The 25,531-nt window shown below is 38.3% G+C and overlaps 1 protein-coding gene across 1 annotated transcript in view; it reads left to right on the top strand.

Annotated features, from left to right (window-relative positions):
- The window catches only part of Malrd1 (MAM and LDL receptor class A domain containing 1), a 638,235-nt gene that overhangs the window by 44,618 nt on the left and 568,086 nt on the right, over window positions 1-25,531 (top strand). Inside the window, exons 3-6 of the mRNA XM_019205159.2 lie at window positions 801-895; window positions 985-1,146; window positions 8,419-8,515; window positions 24,711-24,857. Of these exons, the coding sequence (XP_019060704.1) occupies window positions 801-895; window positions 985-1,146; window positions 8,419-8,515; window positions 24,711-24,857 (501 nt within the window). The remainder of the gene's footprint in view (window positions 1-800; window positions 896-984; window positions 1,147-8,418; window positions 8,516-24,710; window positions 24,858-25,531) is intronic.

Genomic DNA, 25,531 nt, shown 5'->3' with positions numbered 1-25,531 from the left:
GAAAACAGATTATAACAGTTCCCACATTATGTGGTGTAACCCTTATAAAGCATTGCAGGAAATCTACAGAAGCCTAGGGAACACTCAACATTTATTTTCCAAGTTCTCAATAATAGCAATCCCTGGCATAATCTGTACTGTGGCAAGAGAACCTAAGGACTTGGGGTGTTTCCCACATTTCTGGGAAACACTGGGGCTACTCAACCCAAAGTTTTTGAAATAAAAGCACATGAAGTAATGATCTCCTTTGAATTCTTGATTGAAGTGCTTACTTTGGTAGGCAATCACAGTATAATGTTTTGCCTGGATACCATTTTTTGCAGGGTTGTCACTTTCTATGTCAGGTGTGATTAATTGGGTTTTGGACTGTGGCCCACAGTGATGTATAATCACAGTTAATAATTTCATCAGGAAATACACAAAGTAAAACTATTAGACCATTTAATAAGACAAATAGTATGGTTTAAATTTTTTTTTCCACTGCTCTGGGGATTGAACACAGGACCCCAGCATTTACACTGAGATACATACCAAACACTTTGTAATTTTTTTTTTAAATTTTGAGACAAAGTCTTGCTAAGTTAACCAGACTGAGTTCAAATTTTCATCCCTTCTGCCTAAGCTTCCCAAGAGTTCTGGGATCACAGTTTTGTGCCACCACCACTCTCAGATTAACTTTTAATTCTTCGTAAAGAGTTGTACTGACCGACTGAGAATGTGGGCCTGAATCACCCTGCTGCCTCGAGTCAATTCATCAATGATGACTTTCAGCCTAACTCACTGCCTCTCCTTTCTCGCAGCCCACTACCTCTTCCTGGTGTGCAGAGTGAATTCAACTTCCTCAGCCCTCAGGAGCAGAGTCTTCCTCTCCACAAAGGACCCACATGTCTGTCAGGTATTTGAAGGCTCATAGCAGTTTAAATACGCTGTCACATTTGGAGGTTTCTTTATTGTAATTGTTTGGATGATAACTATTTTTCACAGATTACATTTTATTACTTCGTAAGCCACATCGGTGTCAAGTTGCTGGCAGGTCTGCAGGCTCCAGGTGGTGATCCTTTTCGGCAGTTGTGGCAAAGCACAGCTGGGCGCCCAAATCAGTGGCAGAGAGATGTCATCAGGATCCAGAGCTCACAGCGGTTTCAGGTATGCTTTGGTGTCTTCAACTCTGGAAGGTAAATTGATAAGAACCATATCTCCAGTATAAATGAATTAGAAGTAAAGTGGCCAGCTTAGTTTGCCAGGGACTTTTTCATGTTGTCCAAACGCTGCCTGTGGACTGTCACACGAAAAGTAGTATGGCTGATCATCCTGAAAGACAGGTGCACAGTAAGATTTTGAATTTACGTACTAAATTAAGTCAGTACATTTTAAGATGTATTGATGTATCGGTAAAATACAACTTTATAATTCTCTTCCCAGTTTCTTGAACCCTTTAAATTTTTCCTCTTTTTCAACCTCCTCTTTGTTTTCATTTCTTTTTCCTAAGAATTATTTTCTGTCCAGAGTTTTTATGCTTTTGAGAAAAGAGAAGGTTGGGTAATGAGGAAGGAGACTGTTTGACTTAAATACTAATTCTAGATGCAGTTGAAGCAGAGTGATTGTCATGTTCATCTCATGGTTAAGCTTAATTCAACACAGCTTTTATTTTCCAAAGTAATTTTGAGAATTAAATCCATTGCAAGCCTATAAAAGCCCAAATTATTTATGCAGTCTAATAAAACTTAGGCATAGTGGAAATTATAATCTAATGATTATTATAAGGGTTCTTAGAAAAGTGTTGCATATTTTAACATCTGAGATAGCCAAGCAAAATTTTCCAGTTAAAAATAAGATTTTAAAGCCTTTTATTTTCTTTTGCTTGTTTCTTTTACTAGGAATTGCATCCTGGGCCTTCACATTCTAATATACCAGCTCTTTTCTTGTTTTTTATTTTGAGAAAGAGTCTTGCTAAGTCACTAAGTTGCCCTGGTTGGGCTTGAACCTGAGATTTTCCTCAAACCGCACAGAGTGCTAGGTTTTTAAGTATGTGTAACTGTTTTCAACTTAAAACATTACATTTTTAATTAATGTTTAAACTTGCTTTGTGGGCCAATTTAGTCTATGTAGGTTTCCTTTAACATTTATTATTAGAATGATATGGTAGTTTTATAAATTTTCTGTAGCATGCAAATCATCTCATGGGATGATTTTCACACTTATGTAAACACAGAGAATGACTTGGATTCAGCTTTATGGTCAGCTATTTTGAGTGACTAAGAGAAAAGGACGAATACATACCAGACTCTCTATGACAGAGTTTGTATTTTGACATAGATGAATGTCCCATTCTTAATAAATATCATGAAATCACCATAATTTTAATTATCAGGCATTAATAAACTAAATGAGTATCGAAAGATTTCAGAATTATTTAGCTGGTGATGAAATGACACCAGACTTAGGAACTGTATGGTTGGAACCACAGTTCTATAATTCGACACCATAATTCGAGATATTGGAAGCCAATTGTCCATGTGTCTTTACTGGGGAGAAGAGGCATTTTTTTTTTTTTTGGGGTACAAGGGGATTGAACTTGGGTCTTTGTGCTTGCAAGGCAGGCCACTGAACCACTGAGCTAAATCCCTGGGCCATGAGAAGAACCATCTTAAGCCTTCAGGAATCCAAACCTTTCTATGAATGATGGATCCTGTATTTTAGAAAGACATATTTGGGGTACTTGGGACACTTCAGGCATAATGCAGGAAAGGTTCTCAACACCATCAGAATGTGGAGAGGAGTGAGTACATGGCCCCCAGCCCTGAGACTGTCTGTGGCTTTGGTGACGTGTGTTGAATGGATTCTCCTGAGAACCAGTAATGCTTCTCCTTTGTCATCAAAGTTCAGTTTTTACGAACCACTAGAGAAATTTGTCATGTATTTCTTACCCTTCTCTTCTGAATTCCTTCTGTCTGTCTGTCTTTTCTTTACCACCACCACCACAAAAGAAACAATAAAATGAAGACCGCTTCTGTGGAGGATTGAGCCAAACCCTGGAGACAGTAAAGAGTAGATTTGCGGAATTATCTTCTCTCCCTATGGTTGTATAAGCTGTAGTGACTGAGAGGAGAATTTGCCCACGCTGGTACTTTTTCATTATTTGCCTGTTTTGACTTTTAAATGGTGTCAATTGTAAAAGTCTTAAACTATCTCAGCCAAAGTTAGTTCCTCTTAGCATCTACTTATCTGTACCTTTAGGTTGAGGTCTCGTTAGTGTCACAGAAGTGTGCATGCTGGGCAGAGATGATAGCTGCTGGATCTTGTAAGTTAAACCTTCTGAAACAGCTCCTGTACTTTCCTTGGCTGCCCATTCCCAAATATTATGGAGTTTGGTGACTGAGTATATGCAATAGATAAATGGAAAACGGTCAATTCCAGAAGACTTCTGCAGGGCGCTCAGCTCTATATGTGTAGGCAGAGGGTTTTTCATTCAAGGGCTTTAAATGCACAGAAAACAGATGCATGTGCAGTGCATTAATTTGTTTCCCCAAATTCTTTACTGTTGATACAAGAACAGCGCTTCTACCTTAAAAGCTTTGTTAACAGTTAGTGGACTGTATGACTCTCTCGGGATTCTCTAGCTAGCCCACTCTTTTAAGACTGCAGGTGTGTTTCAATTCTATCATGTCAGCAAATGAGCAGATGTTCATTTGCTTTTGTTTGGTGGGCTGCAGAAATGTGCCGTGATTGCAGTGTAGCTCGCCACTGTCTAGTATCTTGGTCCTGAAGACTTTCGTGCAAGCCTTATTTGTGGGGATTTTAAAAATCAATACCTCCATACAGTATCTGCTGCCTCATCAGCTTACAAGCCTCCGAGAATTACTTACTTTCGATAGTTTGACACCATGTATGTGTGGTTCCTTTAGAAATACCCACAAAAGCTACTTCATTCCCATCTAGATCCAGCTTAGCATGTACTTCTGAGAAAGCCCCTGGGTCTAGTTCTCACCTGCGGACTTTATCACATCCATCTGTAAAACACTAGGTCCTTTCTTTAATAAAGCTGAAGTACGTTAATTTTCAAGGAAGTACCACTACATCAACAAGTAATGATGTTAGCTGCAATGATAGCATTTCAGAGGGTTTCTGAAGATGCTTACAGAATGACGACTACTAATACTGAAGCACTTAGTACATAAGTAATTGTGTTTAGCCCTCTAGACAAAACTGAATTGAACTTTCAAGAGATCCTGAGGGACTGCGATAGTTTAGCCCATTGTCAACAGGACAAAGGACTTTAGAGTCCTCCAACCTTCCCAGACCCACCCAGACTAGAATCTGTGGCAGTCTGGTTTCAGATGGTGATTCTTTAGCCTCTGAGTCATAATAATTTTCTGTGTCATGTTAAAGCACTAAAATGACTTAGAAGAAATGGGAGAAAATGAAAAATAGCCACCAGATTTGGTCAAGTATGTTACCACCTGACTCACTAAATATTCTTTTGTTGATTGTGTTGATAGTTAGGAATTACATAGTGCTAATTAACTGCAATCACATTTTTCAAATTGCATGCATAAACAGTTAATTTTACTATTATTCTGAAATGCTCAAAGAGGCGAAAAATAAAATGAGCCAAACATACAGGAGATACTTAGCTCGGAATTGAAATGAACCCCCACACACTTTTAGAAAGATTGGTTTTATGGATAGGAAGGAATGAATACTAAGTTACTAAGTACGTCACTCTCTTTGGTTGAATGTTTGGATTGTTCAACTAAATGATAGTGCCTAAATTGTAAAAATACAGCACTTTAAAAATTTTATTATCAATTTTATTTCTTTGATCTTTTATTTAGAAACACTGGAGAGTTCTCAGCCCCCCTTTAGGAAGAGTGGATTTTATTAATAAGAGCACAAAAGATGAGTTCCTCATAAAAATAGAAATTGCTATCTTTAAGTTAAACAATTTACTTGCTTCCAAGTATAATCTGAGACCTTTTAACCTTTTAACTATGTAATATTTATTATATAAGCATATGATAGGGAAAATTACTGTCATCTTTTTGGCGTTTCAGAGATTTGCTTGGGAAATAAATTGGGCATCTACTACTAGTAAGAAAACTAGTATAATATATGTAATTATGTGTGTAATCATGTAGCTACTAACATCACCCCAGCAGTTTTATATCTGTGATCCAGTCACTACCACAGATTGCACAAACATTGAAATCAAGTGACCTGAGCCCTGAACGCTTGCCTCTGTTAAGAAGTCTGTTTTTTTTCCAGTATCTGAGAAAGACAAATGTGTCCCACACTTACCAGTGAATCAGTGTAAGCCATACCTGACTTCCCCGATGTTGCCTAACTCCAGTCTCAATTTCCTCCCTTATGATCTTCCTTCTTTCGTGGTACCATTTTGCATCTTTTTAAAAATTTCCCCCAAAACTACTGAAAGTAAGCAGATGTTTGGGAAAAAAAAATCTTTGTCACAGTTTTGGAGGGCCTAAGGAAGGTTAGCTGTCATTTTTCTTAGAAATGCCACTACTGTACACTAGCGCTGCTTCTGACCGTGGGCTTTTACGGATCCTGATTCTTTTTTATCATGCTAGGTGTCTGTTTTCTTTAGCTGTTTTCTCAGTTCCTAACCAAAACCCTGGAAAAAACATTTTTTAAAAATCTATTTAGTGATATCTGATGGATTTTATTTTGTAGCACACAGACCCATTAGTAAATTACCTACACTTGGAGAAATAGTTCTTTCCCTGAGAAACGTGTTTCTCCTTCTCAAATGACACCCCATTTTCACAGTAACTTCTCCAGCTATCCTGTTAGCATATAATTTAGCTGAATCAAATAAACATATAATATGAACTGCAAACTCTAATGAGGAGAGGACTAAGGCAAGAAGCTAATTTCAAAGCTGCTTCAATAGATAAGACATGATGTAGGAGCATAAACAAGAAAGAAAGGAATATAGACTCCATGTGTCTTGGCTGCTTGGACACGAGCCTGGAGGAGAGAGGCCCTCTAGGGGTCATTTTGGGGTGTGGGACACTGGAAAGCAGCAATCCTGTGGTACTAGTGCCCGAAAATGAGCGAGGTGAGAAGCTCAGCTTGGGGAGAAACAAACAGCATATTGTGAATAAGAAATGACTCCTGTATCTGCCTGAAAATATCTGAGATACGGGAGCAGAGTTCAGGAGAGACAGGAACATTTGCGACACAGTGTTGTGTTCCTTCAGCCTGGGTACCCGTTAAAACCTCCGAGAGCAAATGGGATTGTTTTTAAAGGGGGAGAGAGTGTAGAAGAAGAAAAAGAACAGACGCTGAAGTTCTTTCCACTTCTCTCTTTCTGTGTGGTGACTATAGATATTTGCCTTAAAGCAAGCCGAGAGCATTCATCTGCGTGAGAGAGCTTTCAGAGGATAAAATGTTAATTTGTAGAGACACTTCAAATTTGAGCAACAAATACAAAATTCATATAATAACTTGAATGTTCTAATTACTCTATGCTAAAATAATAGTAGCTACCATTTATTTAATTATATACCAGGGAATGTTCTTGATGTAAGGAGTCATTTTCCCTTGTATATGTTATTATCATATAAGTTATTATTTTTATCATTCACATTTAAAAAACGAAAAGATCACAGAGAAGAATGCGCATCCATGTTTATAGCAGCACAGTTTGTAACAGCTAAAACTTGGAAACAGCCCATTTGCCCATCCGTTGGAAACTGGATAAAGAAGATGTGGTTTTTCTATAAAATGGAATATTACTCAGCTATAAAGAATGAGAAAATAGATTCATTCATAGGAAAATGGATACATATTGAAGATATACTCCTAAGTGAAATAAATAAGTCACACATGTATAAATACCAAATAGTTTCCCTGGTGTGAATAGTCTGCAATAATACATAAGATCCTAATAAGATTACTGACATTTAGAAATGGGAAGAAAGGAGCCAAAGGTGTAGGGAAGGTGGGATGGGTAGGGGAAGAGTAAAAAGGGAAAAGAAAAAAATGTGAGATAATGAAAAGATGAAAATAAAGTGTTTGTAGATGGGGAGGGGAGGAGGGGGTGAAGGGAGGGCAGAGGTAAGGGGAAAAAATGAGAATCAAGACTTGTCATGTAGAGGTACAAGATCCCAACAATGAATGTAACTGTACTGTATCCCTAAAATGTACCAATAAACTCAATTAAAGCTGAAAAAAAAAAAAAGGGACAGAGATGTCAAACAAGGTCTCCAAAGTTCTGGTGCCAGTAAGGATGTAGCTAGGCTTTTGAAACTCAAGTAATCTGTCACTGAATAAGCCCTTTAGAGCATTACACGTTACTGCTGCTATATGAAACCATCTACACAAAGATCTTCCACTGTTCTTGCCAACATGGTGCCACATTCAAGGTAGAGTAGCAGTTATTGCTTTGTGTGAAGAAAATATGACTTCGTTAGATCCATATTTCAGCAGGCTTCTTTATAGGTTATGAATCCTTCTCATTGGGTTTATAATAGAGTAGTAGATAGTACCAGCTTGGAAGGAAATACGTTGGTGTGGACTGTTACACAGGAACGAATGTGAATATAGCTCAGCATAGGCTCTGCTGTGGCTTCCTGCGTGCACACCGCAGTTAACCTAAGTTAACAGTTGTTAACCTAAGAAGTGGTGCTGACTTTCTGCAATAGTAATATAATTATATTACAAGTTTGTATAATGCACACCTCTGTAATATACCCAAAGGGGAAGCCACATGCATTCTTGGTGTTTCTTACTCAGGGTGGGATAAAACTCTTCCCCAGCACACTCATTTCTTTTGATTTAGGTAATTAGGATTTGGAGAACAGCTTCTTTCTAAGTTTCCCAGACTAACTGCGCCAGATTTGGTTCAGATTTGGGCTGGATAGGGATCATTTTGTTTGGCAGACCCAAATTTCTGCAGAACCTACCACACAGTGTACCATCCAGGCATTTTAACAATAAGTTCCTGAACAGCCCATTCCTGGTTAATATCCCGAGCTGTGTTCAGATGATACCAGAAAATGTGCACAGCGAGAGCCCCAAGGATTTCCAAGGCACGACAAGAAAGTTCAGAGACTCAGAGGTGAAAATGGAACATGATTCCAAAATGCCAAGAACCAGCAATCAAGACCAAGCCTGGGTCCAAAAGCTGGAAAAGGTCAAATACACGAACACCTCAGAACGAATCAGAAGGTGGTTGCAAGCTGCCCTGCCTAGCACAGGAGTCATGTACAGCGATGACTTTGCATTTCCTTGCCTTTGAGACATATTTGCATTGATTTCTTTTTCTTGGAATTGGCGTGGTTCCCCATGTGCTTCTTGGAAGCGACATTTCTCGTTTGCAGGCTCTCTTCCCTGGCATTGTGCTAACAGTGATGTTCCTTACTTTGTTCTTTTGTTTCGTTTTGCTTTTATCAGGTCATTTTTCGAGGTGCAATGATGGCCACCCACGAGCAGGATGAAGTCATAGCTCTTGATGACATATCTTTCAGTGCAGGCTGCTTGGCTGCAGATGGTAAGAATGTGTTCTCTCATTTTGATCCTTATTGTATAAAGTAAATTCAGTGCAATTTAAACAACGTCATAACTTTGATCTGCTCTCTGCTTTTGCTTGGCGTTTCAGTGCTGGGATAGTTTCCACTGTTTTAATGCATTGTATAATGGTGGCTGGATCTGTGCTGGAAGTGAAGATAGGGTATTTTTCACAGACTATCATGCTCTAAAGAGCTGAATAGGATAATTTACTTTCAGATTAGGAATCTCACAGCAAGATTTACACTGGCTAGTGAAATCTTAATAAGAGAGCTCTGTGCCTTCCGGGAGGCTGGTAGAAAACTGGTCTTGATGGACTTACAGTTTGTCTTGGAGAATTAGTTTGATTATGATCACACTTCAAAATACAAATCAAAGACCGAGATATTAATTCTAATCTATTTTGTTTCTTTACGGTAAAAAAAAAAGTGTACTGATAAAGCACATAATTCAGATTTAAAAATGTATTTTCTTTTACTGTGAAATACTTGAGACTGAGTGGCTCGTAGTGAAAAGAAGTTCATCTTCTTCACAGCTCTGGAGGTTCAAGGGCTTGGTACCAGCATATTCTTGGCTCTGGCAACTTCATAGCAGATCCCCGTCACGGTGAATCATATCAAAGCAGGAGAAAGCGAGAGACAGAGAGTGGGAGAGAGAGAAACAAGAATTCACGCTGGGGAGGGGCCGGGCATGCTATCATTGATCAAGATTGCATGAAACCCACGTCAGTGTCTTCCAGAGGTACTGACCCAGTCCCCCAAAGGTCCCGTCTCCTGTTAACATTGTCGCTTGGGGGCCCAAGCTTCCAGTACTTGCAGTCTTTGAGGATACACATCATACTTAAACCTTACAATCTTAGTACTTGCAATCTTAGTAGATTTTCTTGAAGAGAGGGGTTCCAATTTCTAATCTGGCACAGAGATAAACTGCTTGTGATAGTATTTTAAGAAGATATATGCCCTTTTCCCTAAGAAAAAGTAAGGGCCTCTCTGACTGCACTGTTCTAGGACTTTCAAAATGTGCTCTTGCTGCTATTTTTAGGGCTCATGGATATTATGTATATCTTGCCTATGAAGGTAGGATTTTCTAGCAGCTGATAATAGCCCCTTTTACCACGGGGACACATAAAGGAGGTTTTCTTCCCTGTATATATATCAGGTCAGAACTATATTAGAAATTTAAGTATAGTTCAGTTGAAATAGACAAGAGGCACAAATTACATACTTCTCTCATTTTAAAAAGTAAATATTTGTATGGTATCAACCTCTATGCCTTCACACTAAAGGAAGTTAACATAGTTTAGATTTCTCAGTAGGGATGCTGTGTTATCAGTGTCAAATACATGGTAACTTCAGGCAAAGAAGTCTCCACCACTGACTGCTTATGTTCACAATCTCCTCATGCTCTCGTTGCCTTGTGTGAGGTTCCTGAATCCAGAGCACCACCAGTTTACACCTGATTTTTAACGAGCTCTTTAATTTGGTTCCTAACCCTAATCATTTCAACGGTATCTTTGATTTCTCAAGTCTGTATTTTCCGCAGAAATTTGGGTCTGCCAAACAAAATGATCCCTAACTAGCTGTATTTATTGCCTGGTCTGGCTGATCACCTGTGAGAGAGAAATAGTCAATGAAATCAGCTATTGGCTGGATTTCCCTCACTGTTGGGCTACTGCCATCAAAAGGAAACTGCATTCACATTGCAATTTGACAAAACAACATTCCTGCGCAGTGCTTGTGAGTGGAGATTTCCTGTCATAAGGCCCCCGTTTTATTTCAGATATTTCAGAAGTTTCTCTCTGTCATTGGCTCTGGGAACCAGGCATTTCCAAGTTATCTTGACCCGCATACTAGGACAAAGGCCATGGTCGATGGGCCATAATACATATCCAGCTGATAAATGTCAGACTTTTGTAGCAGGCACTTCAAAGCCTTTATAAAATAAGTATAGAAGTAAAAAACAAACAAACAAAAGAAAACAAGCATCTGTATGTCTGTACTTGGAATGGAAACATCAGAAATTTGAGCATTCAAGGGAAACTTGTGGTCCAAGTAAAAAAAATCGTAGTCTGCAATTTCTAAGGCAATTGTTCTAGACATCATAATAATCACAGTGTATTTGGGGTGGGGTGGGAATGAAGTTCAGTGAAGATGAGTCATCAATAAATTTCAAGGCCCCCCTTTTTACTATGACTTTGATCTGAGTATTAAATCCACATCACATGACAAAGCTTGAAACTAGAAAGGAGGACTTTGAAATTCAATACTGAAGTCTGCAAAAATGTGGAATTCATTCATACATGGGTGATAGAACGCGAAGAGGAATGCATGAACTTAGATGTTTTATATATGGCAGGGTGATTCATGACATAGAAGGAAAATTAGGGATTTAGAAGAATGGTAACCTGTACTTTAGGCTTTGTGTTTTATGGGATATTAGAAAAGGATGCTATCTACTAGGAAAACTACAAAGGAAATAGTTCTTCTTGTGGAGAAAATCAAAATTAAGGTAAGGTCACCTGCTGTGTTCTTTGAAGAGGAGGGTACAGTGAGGGTCTTTGCTTTTCAAATGCAATAAAAATCGGGGGCATATTTAAACTTCTGGAAGGGAAACAGCAGTATGAGTATTAATAATGGAGGCAAAATATAAGTTATGGGATGGCCTTGGTGCATGGGTGTAGTTATGTTCTTTAAATGACAGCCATGTGAAAAATGATAAAATTAAATAGTATTGTATTTCCAAATGGAACTTACTAATGAAGTTAAGTTGCTTATAACAAACTCAGCCAAGTTAATCCTCAGAATCGCATAAGGAGGCAGGCTTGATTCTGAGCTTCCCTCCAGCTTTGTTAGATGACAATCATTGAAGATAGGACCTGCATTTAAAAGGCTCTCATTTTTTGTGACATGACCAAGACTGAGTTTAAGAACAGGACTAGCATTTAGGAATTACAGGTCCCAGGTCTATGCTGATTATTGTATTTGGCAGTTGTGGTCCTGGAGCAAAGTTCCTGCAGTCCTAGTTGGTAGTGGTTGGGGTGGAGAGATAGAGTATGTCTTCCGAATATTTCATTTAGAATATCCTATTCTAGTGGGATAGGTTTTTAAAAGCGTTTAGGTGCAAAAAAGCAGACAAGTCTGCTGAAATGACTTAAAACATAGAAGAAAGAGACACTTTTGGTGTAGATTCTTTAACTCCAATACTGAAAGTCAAGGATAAAGTGATTTTTTTTTTTAAGCCATGGCCTCGTATTTGTTATCTTGTGGTCACAAGATGACTGTTGAAGCTCTATGCATATCAAATTGAGTCAGAAATGGGAGAGGAGTCAGTATTTTTGGCCATGCAATTAAGTAGACAGTTATTTTTTGAATGATCTTAGTTGTTAGGACAATAAAACTGAATATTTTAATTTTCAGGTGAATGTTTTCATATTATCTGGAATAAAGACTGGTAAGGAAAAAAGGATTATAAGCTGAGTGAACAAGCATTTGTAATAGAAACTTGAAAATGTTTCAAAGTAAATTTATTTTCTTGCAAAATCTGTTTCCTCACTTACATTCTCTATTTTAGTCATATTCATCACCAGAAGTCTGGCTTTAAAAGAAATACTCAAAGAAGTTTTTCAGGTGGCAAAAAACAAGAACAAATTACCAGAGGAAAAGTTAAAATATGAAGAATGAAGGAATAACAATTGTACATCCAAGCTTGACACCTACAACTTAAAGAAAGAGGTCTAATTTGGCTCAGTTTCAGGGGATTAGTTCCATGGTGGACTGGCTCCATCACAGAAAGATCATGGTGGAAGGGAATGGTAGAGAAGAGATGCTTAGTTCATGGCAGAGTGAGAGCAGAGAAGAGGAGTAGTAGTAGCAGAGAAGAATGGCCGGGACAGGCAAGGGACCAGATATAGTACACAGCCATGCCTCCATGATCTTCCTCAGACATACCCAGAAGTGCACTAGATCAGTCTCTTGGTGGTTCCCAAGCCAATCAAGTTGGCTGTCTCAACCATCACATCCTATCCTTTGCCAACTTGACACCCAAACCCATCTCCTTAACCAAACTTAATTCCCAAAGAAACACAAGGTCATAATTCTGCCTAGTGTGATTCTCCTACCTTGTATACAACTGAAAATGCACTAATATCTTGTCCCAGATTTCAACTGTTCTAGCATTTTTCAACAGTCCACTGGAGACAAGGTAAAGTCTTACATGTAAAAATAAGTAACAAGTTACATAATTTCAAGGTACAGTGGCACAAGGTAAATAGTCACATTCCATAGGGGAGGAATTAAGGGGATATAGAAAGGAATCAGACCAAAGGGAAACTGAAAACCACCATGGCAAACCTTAGTTCCTCTATCTTCATAGCTGGCATTTCAAGCATAGGGAAATAAATGTAAAGTCCAAAGTGCTAGGGCCCTCATGACCAGACCAGTTGCAATCCACATAGCCTCTGTCTTTGGCTGGATCAACTCATGGCCTGCCTTTTTTATTGGCAGACATTCCACATTCCTGGTATCTCCTAAGAGTCTAAACTACACATTTGACTTCATTTCCACAGCTTCTTGTACTGCTCTCAGGGGCTCCTTGCCTGGATTCAAAGATTTTCCCTTGAAATCTGGACAGAAGCCCCCCTGACCTCACAACTGTTGGAGTTTAGTATGCCTGTAAAACCAACATAATGTGGATTAAACCAAGGTCTGCTTTCAGGAGCAGCAGTAGTCACTCCCCTTTGGACCTTGGTTGCAGTAGCCTGGAAATGCCGAGGTGGCTGAGCGTAGTGAAATAAATGCTTGGGGAGCAATTCTCTAGAAGCCCTTCTTGAGCAAGGGTAATAGAATCTTCTCAAATGAAAGGTTTACACTTTTGCAGCCTTGAGCTGTGATAGATGAGGTCTTCTTGATTCTTGCAGTGTCTTCAAAGTACCTTTCTTCTTGTCCCTGTACAAAGTAATTGGTTTCTTTATGGTGCCCCCAATCTCTTTAGCAGCCCTACTTCCTTGACCCTAATTAGTCACATGATTTCTTCTGGGCCAAAATTTCATGTTTTCTGCTTTTCATTTTCCAAATCCTCGCTCTAAATGTCACTAAAACCAACCACCAGTTCCTATGCAGCAGCCTGAATATTGAGCTGCTTTTGAATTTCCTTTTCCAGATCAGTTAGTCCATTGTTCTCAGTCTCAGTCCCCTGCAAAGTCTTGGGATGTGGACAAAATGTAGACTTTTCTTTCTTTTTTTTTTTTTTTCTAGAGTATAACACACATGGCCTCCAGTCCAAGTGCCAATGGAATCCTTGTTTCCAACTGAAACCTCCTAAGCTTAGTCCTTATATCCCCCATTTTCATCATCATTGTGGTCTTCTGAGCTTCAGTCAAAATCAACTATCGGGCTATGCTTACAGTATTCAAAATCTGTCCTGGGTGCATAGCCAGACCTTTCCAAATTCCTTCCACAAAACCGTTCCAAAAGTTTCCAAACCATATGTTTTTGTATGATTATAGCAACAACTCCACTTCTCTGGTACCAACTATCTGTGCTAACTTTGTGTTGCTCAGATATAATACCCAACACCCAGTTTCAGAGGATGGAAAGTTACTGTATGTTTATTGAGAAAGAGAAGCATTTTTTTTTCTAAACTAGGTTGGTGTCTTAGTCACTATTATTTTCCTGAGAACACCTGCTCTCTCACTACCTTTAAAATAAAATACAATGGCCACCAAAGAATCCTATCATCTGGGATCAGGCAATATTTATCCCTCATATGTCAGAAAAGGCAGGGGTAAAAATAATTCAGGAAATCTATAATATGTTATGATACAGTAATTGTGATTGCAAAACATGAAATTCAGATATGCTCTTAAGCAAATCAATAAAGTGTCTATTCCTATATTTCTTCATGTGCCCTTTCTTGCATTTTAGCAACTTCATTAATTCTTCAGTGTAACACTGATCACACAACTGATACTGCTGGAAGCTGTGTTTTGAATGTGCAATTTGGGTCATTAATGAAGGAGCTTCTTTAGGTAATGACCTGCAAGAGACCAGTGAAACTAAAGCACAGTATTACTAATAAGATATCACAGAAGCATAGCCTGCTTGGCTCTGTAAATATCACTGGAAATGCCCAATATGCTCGAAAATGAAACTGGCATTCATGAACCTCTGTTCTCTCCACCTCTTCTGTAAATACCTTGGAGGACAGAGAGACATCTAAAGCACATAGCAAATGAGCTTACTGGCTGGGAGTGTGAGAGAAAAACACGTAAAACAATCACAGAGCCAAGAATAGCAGTGATAATTGCTTCCTGTGGTTTGAGTGTATATGTATGTGTGTGTGTGTGTGTGTATACCCCTTGAGAAAATACGTGCACTCATTTGATATATTTCTACATATCTAAAAGTTTCAGAGGTGACATCACTTCTAACGAGTTTATATCTGAGAATTTACTCCAAATAATTTAGTTTTATTATCAACCAAGGAAATGTTGGAAGCAAATAGTCCTTAAAAGTGAGCCCAATAAAGCATGCACAGATAAATTTTTCTGACTTTGCCGTGACTCATCTGCCTGTATCGTATGTAATCGACAGGTCTTTACTCCCTTCTGCATCAAAATAGGCAAGACATATGTGTTTTGGCTATTGAGGCAAAAAAGCAACCTGATAAGTGGTAGCTTATTTTTCCCAATACCAGGAGCTTCTCATTTAACAACTGAGTTCTGTTCCTGTGACTATGTTGTTAAATGACTCAATCGCTAAATGAGAAATTGTTTATAGTATGCATATCATAATATTCAGAGCAAAGAAATCATCAAAAAGGATACTCCAACTTGATGATTCTGCTGTTATTTGCATAACACATATAGTACTGTACTGTACAGTACAATCAGCAAAAACTTGTATATACAAAGTGTACTGTATAAAAACAGACATTCAGGCCCTACAAGCAAGATCTGAAGAACTGTACAAGAAAAAGGACTGATTGTAAGTTTGAGTGGTGAGTTTTGAGACTAAACAATTGTTAAACAGATGAGTGACTAAAGGAGGAATATCTGTACTTTTTAATTAAATGAAAATTTACTGTGCTAAAATTGTATAATATAAGCAGTACTTAAAAAGAAATTAATAGATAAAAAAGTTTTATTGGGAAAGTCAAAAGGTCCCAGGTTAATAATTTCATTATCTAAAGAAACTAGAAAAAAATGAGTCAAAGTTGAATTAGGCAGTAGGAAAAATGGCGTGTGTTTGTGTAGTGAATGATTGAAAATGGGAAATAATAGAGAAAATTATTGAAACAAAAACTGGTAAGTTATTTGAAAAAATATAAAATAGTTAAAGTTCTATTTTAGTGACCCAAGAAAAAGAGAAAACGCATACATTGCCAATGTTAGGAATGAGCAGGGGCTAACAGAAGACCTCAGTATAATAATAAGGGAAGGATAATAAGGGAATGCTACAAACAGCTATGCCCAATCATTCAACAACTTCTATGAAATAAATTCCTTGAAAGACAGAAACTGCTAAACATGAATAAAGGAGAGTAATTACCTAAAATGTTTTGTACTTATCAAATAAGACGCCTAGTTAAAATCTTCCATTAAGGAAAACTCTGAGACCACATGGTTTCACTGGTAATTGTATCAAGTATTTAGGAAGAAATAATCTTGGGTCTATATATTTTATTCAAGAAAATGGGACCGAAGAGGACCCTTGTTACCTTATACAGCAAAGCCAGCATGCACACAAAAATATTAAAAGAAAGCTCCAGGTAAACGTTCCCAACAAACATAAAAGTCATAGGATATGAGGTCAGTGTATAATTCAATTTATTTTCACATGATGGCAATGAACTATTAAAAATCACAGTCAGGATAAGTGCGCCATATATAATAGATTCAAAGTAAAGTCTTATGAATCTAGCAGAATATATGGTAAATATATATCGGGGAAGCTACAAAACACTGATGAAAGACAGCAGAAAAACTAATTTTTCCACAGGCAAATTAAAAAAAGATTTTAAAGTTGAAAAATTCTGAAGGTGGAGTTTATATGTAGCTCATTAATTGTACTATTTAGAAACAACAACCCTGGAGTTTTAGTATATATATATTCATATTTACTATAAAAACACAACTCTATAAAAATGCTTAGTATAGATATTTTTATGCTTTCTGAAAGCTTTTGCATGTTAAGCAATAAAGGTAAGTCTTCTTTGTGATACCAGAGATACTTTTTGACTATTTTCACATTTTCAGTTGATAGCGCCCAAGCCTTTGCTTGTCCCAGGATGCAGATATCATATATTTACTCGAAAGTGGAATGCTTCAGACTTTATCAAAGTAGCAAGTATAGAAAGAAATCAAGGATGTTACTGTGATTACATAAGAATGTGTTTAATCAGTGATTCCTGAATAACACTGATTCTTGAATAAATTGCTGATTATAATTTTTATAAAAATTCATACTGTAGCTCATAATCAGAATATTGTGAAATTCTGTGAATATTTTTAGATTGGCTTTCCAAGATTATGCCTCAGTGTCGTTTGCAACATGATACAAATAACACAAATCATCACTTAATTAGAGTCTTCATGGTGCATACATATTACCCACTTAAATATCTGTGGACCTAGTTACTTCTTAAATTTTAACTTCCGCATAAGAACTTTTAAAATCTAAACACTATTAATTGAAATCCATTGCCAGTTGAACATTGACAGAAAAATGCTCTAAAGCCTCTGGAGAAAAACTTGGATGTCATTTACAACTTTTACTGCAGTAGCCTTGAGACTTGGACTTCATTCTCTAGCATCTGGGAGTCCCTGGCTGATTGTACACAACCTGTTGGTGCAAGATAAGGTTTGAAGGACAGCAGGCAATAGACTCGTGGCTTCATTAGTACAGAGACCATCAAATGAACCCTAGAGCTTCCTCCTGATGGTCACGAGTCAGGGAGAATTTTGAAAGCTTTAAAATACTTCACTACAGCTAGGTAGTGGTTCAGTGGAAGAGGGACAGGGAGAGCAGAGATAATACATATGAATGAACAGGACTATTAGTAACATCTCTAAGGAGCTTTGAGATTGAATGTATTGAAATAAAAACTAGGAAATTTATTAATTTATGCCTACTACACCAAAATATATATCCATATGATATTTTATGGCTATAAATTCTAGCTTTGGGTTCAGTGACAGATAAAGTGTTTGAAACACTGGAAGAGATATTTAACACCAACTCACACAGGATACATTTTAATTGTCTGCAATTTGTGTTTGACTGTTTTGCTATTTTTGTCTGTTGTACATTTTTGGTCTTTATAAATAGTGACAAATTCAAGATAATATATAACATTTAATTGAACTGACCAATATTTAATCATATAGCTGTAGGGAGCAGATTTTGAGCTGTGATATGAATCTACAAAATTATAGTTTTAGAATAAAAATTTTGGCTCAATTGAACAAAATTATAGTTTTAATTGTTTCATGGTAATTGTTAATGTGCAATCTTCACTTCATTTATTGTCCCTTAATTGCGTGTGCAGCTTTATTTTTCCAGTGTGTCGTACATTCAGGAAGCTTTGCATATTTATCATTTATAAAATCCCTTTATGAGAAACCAGATACGTATATATATTTGTAAAGCATTTTCATAATCATTGCTTCAATTTTCTCACAAATGTAAATGATTTGCAGTTAGCCTACAATAATTACTGTTGATTTGTATGTGATTATTTACTTAACAGGTATATCTTGAGCACCCATATTATGCCAAGAACTTTCCTAGGCAGTAGGGGGAATAAACAATATTTATGTGAAAAATAAATAATATATAAATATATAAATAAATGTGAAAAAAACAAACAATAATCATTTGTGTACACTGAGCTTATATTTTAGCCAGAGGGAGAAAGGCACTAATCAAAGCAAAGAATAGGTTTTGTGTCAAGTGGTGATATTTTTTAATGGAAGCATTAGAGAGTGAGATGGTCACGTTGTAATCAGAGTTCTTAGCATGTTCCCCTTCAAAATGTGTTAAAAAAGCAGAAAGGCCAAGGAGTAGAGAGCAGTTTATGTGCCTAATGAAACAAACAGTAAAGGCAAACATCTTCAGAAATAAATGTGGCTTGCATGAGGGTAGCCATGCTAAGGACTCACATTTCTATCATATAGAATGGAGTTCTATGTAAAAGATTTGAGCAGGGGAGACTTGACCTGACTCATGTATATAATAGAGTGGCTAATGGCAGTAAGACGGAGACAATTAGGAATGTATTGTAATCGTGAGAGATAGTCTGTTGAGCCAGGGCTGGTATTAGTGGTGCAAAATGTGCAATGTCAGATCCTGCGTGTTTTATAGACACAGCAGACGTCTGCTAAGAAAGAGTACTGTGTGTTTATTGAGAAAGACAGACACATGAAAAGATCTGCAATATATATATTTTACTGAACTAGAAGAATGGTGTCTTAGTTACTTTCTTGCTGCTGGGATAATTGGCCCAACATCCACAAGTTAAAGGAGGAAAGATTTAGTCTGGCTAATAGTTGTAGAGGATTCAGTCTATAGTTGGCTGACTCCCATGCAGGGTGGGATGGCGGAGGGGCATCATAGAGGAGAAACAGTCCATGGAGGGGCAGGTAGAAAGCAGGGAAAGGGATCAAGGGAGGAGGGAGAATATATATATATATATAGAAAATGCCTCCAAGTCACACCCAGAATAGAATGATCCACCTTTTCCACCTACCATTATCACACTCAGCTGTAAACCCATCTGTGGAAGGATCCAGAATCACACACCCATGATCTACCGCCCGCCACACAAAAGCTCAGATATTAGTGCATGAGTTTTGGGGACATTTTAGATATAAACTATATCAGATGGGACTGTGATTATGGGATACAGGAAAGACTATGGGAAGAGAAAGTTTGCATAGAAAAAAATCAGAAGTTTAAATTTGGACCTATTTCTATGGAGGTTCTGGTTATTCTTCCAACTAAAGAGACCCAGCTGGCAACAGAATATCTGAGTAGGTGCCCAGCTGTTGTATTAACCAGATGAGAAAATGCAAGTCTAGGACAAAATTTTATTTACACCGCCTGGGACTCAACTCTGCTCTGAGAGAAGGGTCCAGGCATCTAAACTCGAGGGTTTTTATAGGGCTGTGAGCAGGAACACAGAGGGGAAGAGAAGCTCAGGTTACAAAAGCAGAGGGACAGTTAGAGGGTGAGGGTGACAGCTGGGGACATTGGATGATTTCTCCAGGAGTATCTCTTATCAGCAGACAGACCCCAGATGTTTTTGCAGGGGGTCAACCAGTGGGCATCCTCCCACAGACAAGAAGCTTTATCTAACAGAAAGGAGGAAGCTAGACAAAATGGAATCAGTTTGGTTGCTTGAGTTTAACACAGCAGAAGGGCTAAACTCAGATAAAATTTCAGAGTCATTAACATTTAGGAAAAATTTAAAGGCATGAGATGGGGTGATATCAATAAGGTTATGAATGTGTAAATAAGTGATATGAAAACTGAACTGTGGTGTAATCTGATTAAAGTGGTGATACGGGAAAGCCAGCAAGGGATACCAAGAAAAAAAATGACAAGTAAAAAAACAGAAAAGCTAGGAAAAAACTGTGTGTGGGGACCTGGAAAAAATCTTTCAAGAAGGAAGAATTCATTGAGTGGGTCCAATTCTACTGATATATTAGGTGGAAGATTATATTTATCAGAGTGTTTGGTGCAAGAGTTAGAGACACAGAAAATTTCTTGTCTAACATCTGTAAGGAAATGAGGAAATGATAATGGATGAAAAGAATTCAAGAGATGATGGGACGAGGGACTTCTAGGGCCTGGTAGAGTCAAACTACAGTTATATATGCAATCATGTGTCCTGAGGTGATCCTGACTTTGTGAAAACTTAAGCCAAGATGGCTATGACATTGGTAGTCCCATAATCTTATGGGACATTGTCCTGTCCTATATTGTGGTGTATTGTTGATTGAAATAGTCAGCATGTAGCTGTGTTGAGATGCTAAAGAGAATAAGCTGGGAAGACAGATGGTTGCAGAATGAGACACTTAACATTGTGCTAGGAATGTGTCACTATTAATCATGACAACACTCAATTAGAAGAGTGGTAGTAGGTTTCTTTTCATCAAAGGTTTCCGTCAGGATCATTAATAGGAAAAAATCATGAACCGGAGTAGTAAGATGACAGTGACTGAAATGAAAGTGTGCCCAGAGCAGAAATTCCTAGGGACCCAGAGGCAGAGCACCAAAGTCTGCAGATGACCGCAATAGCTGGTGTCCTGACAGGTGCAGTTCGGTGTGAAGAGTCAAAGCTCAGTACTTAGGTGAGACAAGAATTGTGTGGAAATAATAATGGGCCGGAGGGGCACAAAGTCCTTTGCAAGTGAAAACCCTCAATAAGCCAAGCATAAGTCGAGCAAGATTCAGAGTTCCAGGGCAGATCCATCTTCCAATTAAAGAAATCACCCGTGTGATAGATAGAGCCGACACCTGTACAGTTGTAACAGGCTCTTAGGGTAGATTGTGCTCGATTCGGCTGCACCTACACTAAAATTAGTGTGATACATTGGGGCAGATTATTTACTTTTGTGGAAATAGAAGGTTAGGTTTGCATAGGGGACCTGCTAGACACTGCACTGATCTGATTGAAACACAGAAGTTATTTCCAAGCCTGTTCCCTCCCCCTCCTCCCCTCCCTCTCTCCTCTTCCTTTCTTGCCCTTTCTTTGCTCCCTCTCCCTCCCCTTTGGTAAGGGCTACCAAAGGGCAGAAAGTGCTTTGCAGCATTGAATTGATAGCAAGGAATCTTGCCAGTGGTACCTGCATCTCACTTCTTACCCTTTAGACTCAACAGATGAAATTTTGCCACATCAAGAAGCATCAAATACAGAGCAGCCGCTGTGTTGTCCAGATACGGATCTCTGCAGATGTGATTCTCCAGATGAAGAACTGAGATGTAAGTGCTAAGTTGCGATGATCACCTCACTGGTGTGTACACGGTGTATAAGACATAAGTATGCATTTATACAACCCGTGTTCACATGAATGTCCTAGAGTTAGCTGAGGTGTGAGAAGGCAGTAATCAGTTTGGTTGCTTGAGTTTAACACAGCAGAAGGGCTAAACTCAGATAAAATTTCAGAGTCATTAACATTTAGGAAAAATTTAAAGGCATGAGATGGGGTGATATCAATAAGGTTATGAATGTGTAAATAAGTGATATGAAAACTGAACTGTGGTGTAATCTGATTAAAGTGGTGATACGGGAAAGCCAGCAAGGGATACCAAGAAAAAAAATGACAAGTAAAAAAACAGAAAAGCTAGGAAAAAACTGTGTGTGGGGACCTGGAAAAAATCTTTCAAGAAGGAAGAATTCATTGAGTGGGTCCAATTCTACTGATATATTAGGTGGAAGATTATATTTATCAGAGTGTTTGGTGCAAGAGTTAGAGACACAGAAAATTTCTTGTCTAACATCTGTAAGGAAATGAGGAAATGATAATGGATGAAAAGAATTCAAGAGATGATGGGACGAGGGACTTCTAGGGCCTGGTAGAGTCAAACTACAGTTATATATGCAATCATGTGTCCTGAGGTGATCCTGACTTTGTGAAAACTTAAGCCAAGATGGCTATGACATTGGTAGTCCCATAATCTTATGGGACATTGTCCTGTCCTATATTGTGGTGTATTGTTGATTGAAATAGTCAGCATGTAGCTGTGTTGAGATGCTAAAGAGAATAAGCTGGGAAGACAGATGGTTGCAGAATGAGACACTTAACATTGTGCTAGGAATGTGTCACTATTAATCATGACAACACTCAATTAGAAGAGTGGTAGTAGGTTTCTTTTCATCAAAGGTTTCCGTCAGGATCATTAATAGGAAAAAATCATGAACCGGAGTAGTAAGATGACAGTGACTGAAATGAAAGTGTGCCCAGAGCAGAAATTCCTAGGGACCCAGAGGCAGAGCACCAAAGTCTGCAGATGACCGCAATAGCTGGTGTCCTGACAGGTGCAGTTCGGTGTGAAGAGTCAAAGCTCAGTACTTAGGTGAGACAAGAATTGTGTGGAAATAATAATGGGCCGGAGGGGCACAAAGTCCTTTGCAAGTGAAAACCCTCAATAAGCCAAGCATAAGTCGAGCAAGATTCAGAGTTCCAGGGCAGATCCATCTTCCAATTAAAGAAATCACCCGTGTGATAGATAGAGCCGACACCTGTACAGTTGTAACAGGCTCTTAGGGTAGATTGTGCTCGATTCGGCTGCACCTACACTAAAATTAGTGTGATACATTGGGGCAGATTATTTACTTTTGTGGAAATAGAAGGTTAGGTTTGCGTAGGGGACCTGCTAGACACTGCACTGATCTGACTGAAACACAGAAGTTATTTCCAAGCCTGTTCCCTCCCCCTCTTCCCCTCCCTCTCTCCTCTTCCTTTCTTGCCCTTTCTTTGCTCCCTCTCCCTCCCCTTTGGTAAGGGCTACCAAAGGGCAGAAAGTGCTTTGCAACATTGAAATGATAGCAAGGAATCTTGACAGTGGTACCTGCATCTCACTTCTTACCATTTAGACTCAACAGATGAAATTTTGCCACATCAAGAAGCATCAAATACAGAGCAGCCGCTGTGTTGTCCAGATACGGATCTCTGCAGATGTGATTCTCCAGATGAAGAACTGAGATGTAAGTGCTAAGTTGCGATGATCACCTCACTGGTGTGTACACGGTGTATAAGACATAAGTATGCATTTATACAACCCGTGTTCACATGAATGTCCTAGAGTTAGCTGAGGTGTGAGAAGGCTGTGGTTTATTTTAGTAAACACCTTTTTAAGGTGATGTAAAACCATCTAGAATTATACACTGTTCTCCATTAAAAGTCCAATGCAGCTATGGATAGCAGATAATTTAAATGATCTAATTCTAGAAAATAAGACATAAGTATGCATTTATACAACCCGTGTTCACATGAATGTCCTAGAGTTAGCTGAGGTGTGAGAAGGCTGTGGTTTATTTTAGTAAACACCTTTTTAAGGTGATGTAAAACCATCTAGAATTATACACTGTTCTCCATTAAAAGTCCAATGCAGCTATGGATAGCAGATAATTTAAATGATCTAATTCTAGAAAGTAGGTAAGGAGGATGTGATTCTCCAGATGAAGAACTGAGATGTAAGTGCTAAGTCGCGATGATCACCTCACTGGTGTGTACACGGTGTATAAGACATAAGTATGCATTTATACAACCCGTGTTCACATGAATGTCCTAGAGTTAGCTGAGGTGTGAGAAGGCAGTGGTTTATTTTAGTAAACACCTTTTTAAGGTGATGTAAGACCATCTAGAATTATACACTGCTCTCCATTAAAAGTCCAATGCAGCTATGGATAGCAGATAATTTAAATGATCTAATTCTAGAAAGAAACCCGTGTTCATGAATGTCCTAGAGTTAGCTGAGGTGTGAGAAGGCAGTGGTTTATTTTAGTAAACACCTTTTTAAGGTGATGTAAGACCATCTAGAATTATACACTGCTCTCCATTAAAAGTCCAATGCAGCTATGGATAGCAGATAATTTAAATGATCTAATTCTAGAAAGTAGGTAAGGTAAGGTATCACTGTAATTTTTCAGTGTTGGGGATCAAAACCAGGGCCTTATTGCATGTTAAGAAGGTACTCTGTAACTGAGCCACAATCTCAGCCTCAGGCCAAATGCTATAAAATTTTAAAAATTGTAAATGAAGCAGTGGTACCAAAGAAACTAGAAATCTCTCTCTCTCTCCTTTCCTTACCCCTTTCTTCCCTTCCTCTTTCCTTCCTTTCCCTTCTGGTCCATCTGTGGTCCTTTTGTGAGAGGTGCACATCTGGAGCCACTGAAGAACTTTTGCAAAATGGAGTTACTGGTCTACCCTAGGGCTTATTGAAGTAAAATCTCCACAAATGAATGTTTGTGTAGGTCACTCCATTGATTAGAACATCCAACCCTGGTTAATTAATTTATTTTATTTTGGTACTGGGGATGGAACTCCTTGGGTCTTTTGCTGGCGAGGCAGGAGCTGGAACCACTGAGCTAAATGCCCGGCCCTCCAGCCCTGGTTAAATAGCTGCTCTAGCAAACTGTCATGGTTCACTAAGATCTTTTCCTTCCAACTGTAGTGTGTCAGTCCTGTGGATTTAACTTTGACGTGTGCAGTTGGAAGTCAGAAGCCTCTTCTGGACAAATTTCCTGGATGTGCACAAAAGCAAGTGGGGCTCCTACATCAGAATCTGCACCTCGGCAGGATCACAGGGACGGTGAAGAAGGTAGCAAATAAAACATTATTTATTTAATAGAGACCTTAGAATTCTACTTTCCTGGGGCTGGTAGTAATGAGATATCATTGAGGGTCTTGATGAACATAGTATATCTTACTGAAAATATATTATGTCGTGGATGTCCAGTTGAAAAAGCCATGTTTCCAACACAGTATAAAAAGAACAATTCTATTTTAACTCGCTTTGTTTGTAAGTTTTATGATTTCCCTTCCCTTGAGAGAAAATGGCTCATTTTATTCTGTTTTGTTTTTTAAATAAATTTTATTTTATCCCTTTTCCCCCTCAAACTTCCCTCTCCTCCCCATGTACAAAAGCTTTGTTTCCCTTTCTTCCTTCTGTTTTCACTTCTTTTCTTGTCCCTTCCTTCCTTTCCCCCACCCTCCCCCCTGTGCCCCTTCCCATTTGAACACTTTCTTCCCATTTCCCAACATCCATTTTACACCTCAGTCCTTATTTCCACTTTTGCTTTCTCATACCAGAGAAACAATGCAGTATTTAAACATTTTGTGTCTGACTTATTTCACTTAGAGTGTGGTCTCAAGGTCTATCCATTTAGGTATAAATGTTGAAGCTTATACATTTTATGATCTTCTTAATAGCAGGAGATATTAAATTTTGTGTGAGAAAAAGGAATAATATGAAAGGCTTTTTTTTTTTTTTTT

The sequence above is a fragment of the Fukomys damarensis genome, unplaced genomic scaffold (assembly GCF_012274545.1).
Source record: "Fukomys damarensis isolate Sample0158 unplaced genomic scaffold, DMR_v1.0_HiC HiC_scaffold_37, whole genome shotgun sequence".
NCBI classification, from domain to species: Eukaryota; Metazoa; Chordata; class Mammalia; order Rodentia; family Bathyergidae; genus Fukomys; species Fukomys damarensis.
This window is presented reverse-complemented; position numbering and strand designations above follow the sequence as displayed.